Below are 7,624 nucleotides of genomic sequence, written 5' to 3' on the forward strand. Positions count from 1 at the left end.
CTGGGTCTTACTGATTCATTGAGTACCTGGACCAAAATGAAAACAACCCCCCCACCCCCCACACCCACTGCTTATTGTGGTATCCTGATGGTATAACATTTGACTGTACTACATGTAGGCCTATACTGTTAACAATCTTGCTAATAAAGTATTCAATTGACGAGAGCGGTCAATATTGCGTATAGGCAACAGGGGTAGCCACACTGAATCGTGGGGGGACATTTAATGACAATATTTAAAGTCATCAAATCTGTGACTCAAGTCCAATTTGAGTCTAAAGAACAAGTCTAGTGATAAAATCAGTTAAATATTACCACATTTCTAATTATTTTACATAGGCTATTCTTCTTTATGACAAAACATCCCTTTCAAAGATTTGTATCAGGAAGCCTACACCTCCATCGCCTGGCTGCACCAATGAACTGTTCCGGTTGTACCAAAGGGTGGGGCTTAGTGACATACTGAAGGATGCTCATGCTATAAAAACTGGGACAGTATATGGTGTGTTCATTTCACTCGTGTTGTCTTGGGCTAGCTTTACTCAGATTTCTAATATGGGTGATGCAAAGAGAAATATAGTAGCAATAGACTTTGGTACTGCTTACAGTGGGTACGCCATTTGTATCGGCGGGAAACCAGAAGTCATAGTTCCACAATGGGGAACAAAAGGCGGACTGACCACCCCAAAGACGGCTACATGTGCTCTATTTGATGAAAATGAGAAATTCATCAAGTTTGGTTATGATGCTGAAACGGAATACAATCAAAAGGGGAATGAAAAGGCAAAGAAAACATTTCTCTTTGAAAACTTTAAGATGGAACTCTACAGAAAAGTAAGTATATGATATTGTTGATTTGCAAGTAGGATAGAAATGTGCTCAAACATTACAGTGTGTGTATACATCTGTATACATGTATTTATCAACAACATGCATTTAACATTTTCAACAGGAACTCAGCGAGGAGTTAATGATTACAGCCGTGAATGGCAAAAGCATGAGAGCCCTGAAGGTCTTCATAGAAAGTCTACGCTACCTGAAGGACCATGCACTGAAAACCATTCAGGAACAAACCATGGGAGAAGTCATTGTGTCTGACTTCACCTGGGTTCTGACTGTTCCTGCTATTTGGGATGCTTCCGCAAAACAGTTCATGAGAAAAGCAGCAACTGAGGTAATTCCATGTTGTTATTACATGTTGATCAAAATTATTATTAGCTGAAAAATCTCTGCAAATCATCCGCTGATTTATTTTAACTTCATTCATGAACTCCCCAGAAACGTTATGAAATTAAACTTGTTCACTTTGTTCATTAAATGTAACTTGTGGTACTTGTATGCTTATATGATGTGGGAATATCCTACAGTTAATCCTTTTGGACACAGGTTAACAATATTATATTATATTATTTACAAACGCATATTGCCTGTTGTCCAAAATTGATGCTTCTTAATGACAAATATTCAGTAACTTTAAGTCTACATACTGTATGTAAAAATATGTTGGCGCTTAGATAGCAACATCCACATGATCTCCCTTTTAACTAGAGATGTCCCGATAGGCCGATACTGTATCGGTATCGGAACTTATTTGTCATATTATTTGTCAGACCCTTAGATCTCCATATATGGAGCTGACCGGTTCCGACATTCCATTATGTTGATCTGACCTCATCAAACCCTGTACACTCAAGACAGGCTCCATATATGGCCAGTGCACGCAACCTCGCCCTTTGGCGTCTTACTGGTTATATTGTGATGATTGTGGTAGTATTGTCATAGTATCATATTGTATCCATTTGCTGGTTGGTGTGGCCTGGGTTCAGGGTTTGGGGCTCCCTCTCTCTTGTGGAGGAGCCTTAAGGAGTTGGATATAGAGATCTATTGGTTTTGTAATTAATCTGCAATTAATTAGCTTAAACTGTAGACATGTAAATGTTCTTTAGTTATTTCTTTCTTTCTTTCTTTCTTTCTTTCCAGGCTGGCATTTTGGACAACAAACTGGTCTTCGCATTGGAGCCAGAAGCAGCCTCCATCTGGTGTAAGCAGCTGCCTTCAAGTGCTTTTCTTGATGAGAACTCAACAAGTGCTATGTATACGATACAACAAAAACCTGGAACACAATACATTGTTGCTGATTGTGGAGGTATGTTGTGCTGTGATATTGTAATATAGTGTGTGTGTGTGTGTGTGTGTGTGTGTGTGTGTGTGTGTGTGTGTGTGTGTGTGTGTGTGTGTGTGTGTGTGTGCACATGCATGCGTGCGTGCGTGCAAGACAAATTAATACTCATCTGTACAAACTAGTTTAATTTACAGTTCAAATATACTGCAAAAATCCTTACTTTAAATGTATGCAACTACACTACATTCTTCCTCTGTTGTCCACTTTTTATCCATGTAAAAAACGTTCATATTTTAAAGCCTAACGTTGTTGTCTTGCAGGCGGTACCATTGACATCACGGTGCATGAAGTATTGGATGGAGGCGTCCTGAAAGAGCTGCACAAGGCCTCTGGGAATGACATGGGAGGGGAGCACGTTAACAAAAACTTTAAAAGTTGCTTGAAAGAAATATTCTCTGACACTCTCTGGAATGACTATGAAAGAGAAAAACCCAGTGAGGTTCAAAAGCTGATGTATGGCTTCAGTTACCTTAAGGGTACAGATGATGCTTTAGAAATGTCCTGCCCTTTTAGCCTAGTAAAGCTGGCTGAGAAAGAGAAACCGATAGAGAATTACTTTGAGAATGTGCAGGGTGTCATCTGGGACGAAGGGGTGATCAAACTCTCAAGAGCAAAGTTGAGATCTTTTTTTGATGAAAGCCTGAGTGGCATCACTAAAAGTCTCAAAGAGATCTTTAAAAAGGATTTCAGCATCGACTACCTTCTGTTAGTGGGAGGTTTCGCCTTAAGTGAGATTCTACGCACACACATTACAGAGCAGTTTGGTGCTCAGTGCAAAGTACTGTGCCCTGCGTTGGCCCAGCAGGCCGTTATGCAGGGAGCTGTCATGTTTGGAAGAAGCCCTGACGCAGTGGCATCACGGAAAAGTGCTTTTACTTATGGCATCGCTGTCTCTGGACCGTTTGATGCGTCAAAGCATAAGCCTGAGAAGAAGTTCACAAGTGAGAGGGGTGACCGCTGTCGTGATCTTTTCGAAACACTGGTGACAATAGATGAAGATGTGGGTTGGAACGAAACCAGAGAGCACATCTTCATACCACCGAATAGAAACACGACATCAGTGAGTATCAGTTTTTTCCGCACAGAAAGGAAAAATCCACTATATGTTGATGAGTCATGGGGAATGGAAAAACGTAACTCAATTGAACTTCCGATGCCAGATACTACACGTGGGCTGGATCGTGAAATCAAGTTTCAAGTCAAATTTGGCTTCACAGAAATAACAGCCACTGCCACTGATGTGGATTCCAAGTCAACAAAGTCAGTCAAAATTGACTTTTTGAGCAAATAATTACGGTAGAAAAATAAGGGTAAGACTATTGCAGATAGTCTTAAGCAGAGCAACTTGCAATGTAATTGGCATAAAACCTATTCAGAGATGACAGGATCAATGTAGAGTGCAAAGAAAAAGTATTTAATACCAACTTATTTATTCTGTCTTCAGTATCATTTATGAGATTAATATGCTGTACGTGTAATAGGCTGTCCACAAGTATTAGCTATATATGGTATACTGGGGAAATGGTGATTTTGGTTTACCGTTACATATATTTTATTTGTGTGATAGGATACTTTATACTGCATTTGGTTTGTTAGGTTGAGTTGTATATGAATACCTAATTCTGACATCATGTGATGTAACTTTGTATTTGATGTTAAAGAGCCATCATACTAATTGTGTAGTGGACTTTTTGACATAGCCTGTTTTTTCTTAATCCTTGAAGGGTGTATTTTAAGATTCTGACCAGATAACAGGCAAAAATAAGGTCCCATGGGGTTCATTTTTAACACACAATCCTACCCAAATCCGAAAATGGCCAAATGGAGAAAACAGCATGCTCCTACAGCCTTAGACATAGGCGTATGTTTTCTGTGGCGCATGGGGAACTGTTTGATAGCAAACAGCATGCTTCAGGGATCAACAGTATGATCACAGAACACCCAACAACAAGTGTCACAGTTCTTCATGACTGAAACTGCCCCTGAGATCGATTCGGTAATATGTGATAACCTGTGTTTTCAATCAGTAGTATTTCTATTGTCCTGCCCATGCAATAGCCAATGGCTGCTGATGCGGGCATATAGCCAAACTATCAGACTATTTCAGTAGACTATTGTGGTTGATTGTTTATGAATACAGTCTAATAAATAAACATGTATTTAATATAAATTAATCAATTGAAATAAATATTGCGCCCATTTAAAGAACAACTCAGAATCAGAACTCGTATGTTGTTATAAACAGAAGAGGCTACTTCATAACAGTTAATAAATTGACCACAGTGACCACCAAGTGACCCCAAAGGCTAATATGGTATGTGAAATCATCCATCCATCCCAGGGCCAAAATAGCCATTGGGCCAGCGGGACCGGGGCCCAGGGGCCCTTGGCTGTTAATTAGGGGCCCTTTGAGGAAACTGGACCACGTGGTACTGGGTTTGAGGCCCTGAAATTGGCCATTGATTTAGTTACATTTAGGTCCAAAATATGATAAAAACATTTAAAAAAACACAAAAAATTAGGTATGCCGGTAACCAACACATTACCGGCTCAGGTGCCCTCATGGGGGTTAATCTATCCCTGATCCATCCAGCTTCAACCTCTTATATCCGTAGTCGGGTCACAGGGGAAACATCTCCACCAGAGAGCCCCAGACTTCCCTCTCCAGGGCAACATTCATAGTAACTTCCTCCTGGGGGATCCTGAGGCGTTCCAAGGCCAGTTAGTCGATGTGATCCGATAACGGCGCTGCTTCGCCGCGTGGTCGTTTAAGTGTTCCTTATCTCAAAGGTGGCAACCCTAGTGTAAATACTAAATAGCAAAACCTGTGAGGTGAAAATATGACATTATTGTTGTTTTTTTTACCTTCATCTTATTTAAGGTTTTATCATTTGTAATTTGTATTAAAGGGAAGAACAATAGAAATAGAACGAAATAATAATAAAACAATTCAGATTAAAAAAATAATATGAGCACTTTTAATCTCCGCTTTGGACTACGGGGACATTATATACAGAAAAGCATCAGCTACCACACTTAACATCTTGGACCCAGTTTATCATTCTGCCCTCAGATTTATAACAGGCGACAGCTGGCGACAGCTATAACACACTAAAAACATGTGGGATATTTCTGTAACTCAATTCCTGGGTTACTTGCGTTGAGTTATATTTCTGGGTTATTTTCCAGAGCCATAACCATTTCCTGGGTTATAGGGACCCAATTCATGGGTTTTTAAAGTGGGTTAAGATTTCTGGGTTATTTTTCTGAGGGTAACCCAATTGTTGGACCGGATAGGTCACACCCCATGGGAGTGGTTAGAGGAAGTCCATTTCCCAGCATACACTGGGGTGCCAAGGACCGTGTGTTATTGTTCTTATATGTCTTATTATTTTAATATTAGAATGTGTATGTTATGGGTCGTTGTGTTTAGTGTTTTGTTATGGTATTATTTGGTGATATGTTGTTTTATGTGATTTGTTAGCAAAACCATGAATGTAAATGTCTGTTTGTTTGGTCAGTCTCTCTCCCCTTTTCCCATTCATATGTATAGTATCTGTTGGAAAGGGTTTGTTGTTGATGGTTGCTCCAACAAAGAGTTTCATGCCTCTTGCAGGCAACTATACACAGTAAAAACACTTTGGATATTTATGTAACCCATCCCAGCCATATCAATTTCCTGGGATATAGGGACCCAATTCATGGGTTATAAGATTTCTGGGTTATTTTTATGAGAGTAACCTTATTGTTGGCTCAGAGAGTTGGGATTGATTGATTGATTGATTGACTGACTGACTGATTGAACCAATAATGCTTCATTCATAACCAACATTATGGGTCAAAATAACTTGAAAGTTGGGTTATGTTGACCCTCTGAATGGGTTATTTTTATAACCCAAGTTATGGGCCAAAATTAATAACCCATTTTGTTGCGTCAAAATAACCCAGGGGTTGAATAGGAACCTTTGTAACCCAGGAGGGGGGTTAAAAATAACCCAAGATTGGTTATTTTAGCCCAGCCATTTTTTTGTGTGAACACTCATCATTTCATACTGTATAATAAGGTTGGTTGGCCCTCCCTTGCGACAAGGAGAGACCAACACTGTTTTTTATTTGTCTATAAAGCTCTAATTGGGAACTCACCTTCTTATTTAAATTATCTTTTACAATGGAAATCTATTTCTTATCATACACGCTCTCAAGATTATTTGATGCTTGAGACCATACATGCCTCCACTACATAGGCAAATCTCCTTTCAAGTGCGCTGCCCCACACACTTGGAACACCTTACAGGCTTACAGACTTCACTAAAGTACAGCTCTCTTCCTTTTCTATCAACTTGATATATCAACGCTGGTAAATATCAACTGTACCTGTTTTAATTGAGTTGAGCACTATGTAATGTTCCCTTATTATTACCAGTAATTTACTTTATTTATCTATGTTTTGTTTTCTTTTTTTATGTTATGTTTCCCCCCCCCACTGTACATTGTTGATGTGTTGTAATCTCGGCACCACTGAAAAAGAGGGTCCCAGCCCTCAGTGTGTTCTCCGAGAACTAAATAAAGGGTTGAAATGAAAAATGAAATGAGTGCAGTAAAATAAAATAAGAAAAAGCAGACATTACATGCATGCACATCACATAAGGTCAAATAGCAGCATATAAAGTCCTATTACACACGATTAAAAATAGCAGCAGATAATATTAGCAGCATAGCCTATAGCATCAAAGCAATGGCATTCTTTTTGTGTGAACCATTATGTCAAGCACCCGATAATGCGGTTTTGTTTTATTTCATTTTAAACATAGTGATTTAGAGGTGGGGGCTTAACCATTGTTATTTACATGCTGTGCATATATAGGGGATTCACACTGAGACGGACTGAATCCGTTTCATTGGAACCGTTTCCGAATACAGTTGCCTGGTCCCCGATGGCCATGATTCACATTGCCCGAGATTCAACAGCGCACCCGGGTACACTTGCATAACACACTTTCATCCTCCTGATGACGGTGTGCTTGATGGCTGGCGCAAGGACACCTACCTCATCAACTATGCGACATTATTGATCCCCGTCTCAAATAAATTCAGTGTACATTGCATTGCAATGCCTCTTTGCCGTTACTTCACTGTCAGCTTGTCGCTGTGTCAGTCAGTTCTGTGCGCCAGTGTCGTCTTTGCTTAGTTCAGTTAGTTGTTTGATATGGATCCTACTTTAGCATTATTATTATTTTTACTTTGGAGACTACGCCAAGCCCAACAAGAGCCAACGTCCTATGTTAGCTATTTGCATGTAGTCCGCAGAATAAGATCGGCGCGTACTGCGCGTATACGCAGATTCAACAGGAGACAGGCGGCGTTGAGAAATGCGTTTGTGTCCAAACTATTTGCTGACTACTACTCGCGCTCGACAACAAGGTGAGAAACATACGAGTTGTTC

The 7,624-nt window shown here is 39.9% G+C and overlaps 1 protein-coding gene across 1 annotated transcript; it reads left to right on the forward strand.

The window, feature by feature from the left end:
- Window positions 1–996: 996 nt before the first annotated feature.
- Window positions 997–4,924, forward strand: LOC310868162 (heat shock 70 kDa protein 12A-like; the record flags this gene model as incomplete). The annotated part of the gene is made up of 4 exons (XM_083778429.1): window positions 997–1,107; window positions 1,980–2,145; window positions 2,442–3,122; window positions 4,797–4,924. The coding sequence occupies 4 exons, from the start codon at window positions 997–999 to the stop codon at window positions 4,922–4,924; spliced, it is 1,086 nt and encodes a 361-aa protein (XP_083634555.1).
- Window positions 4,925–7,624: the final 2,700 nt, after the last annotated feature.

Source organism: Protomyctophum parallelum (assembly GCF_964188405.1).
Source record: "Protomyctophum parallelum genome assembly, chromosome: 12".
NCBI classification, from domain to species: domain Eukaryota; kingdom Metazoa; phylum Chordata; class Actinopteri; order Myctophiformes; family Myctophidae; genus Protomyctophum; species Protomyctophum parallelum.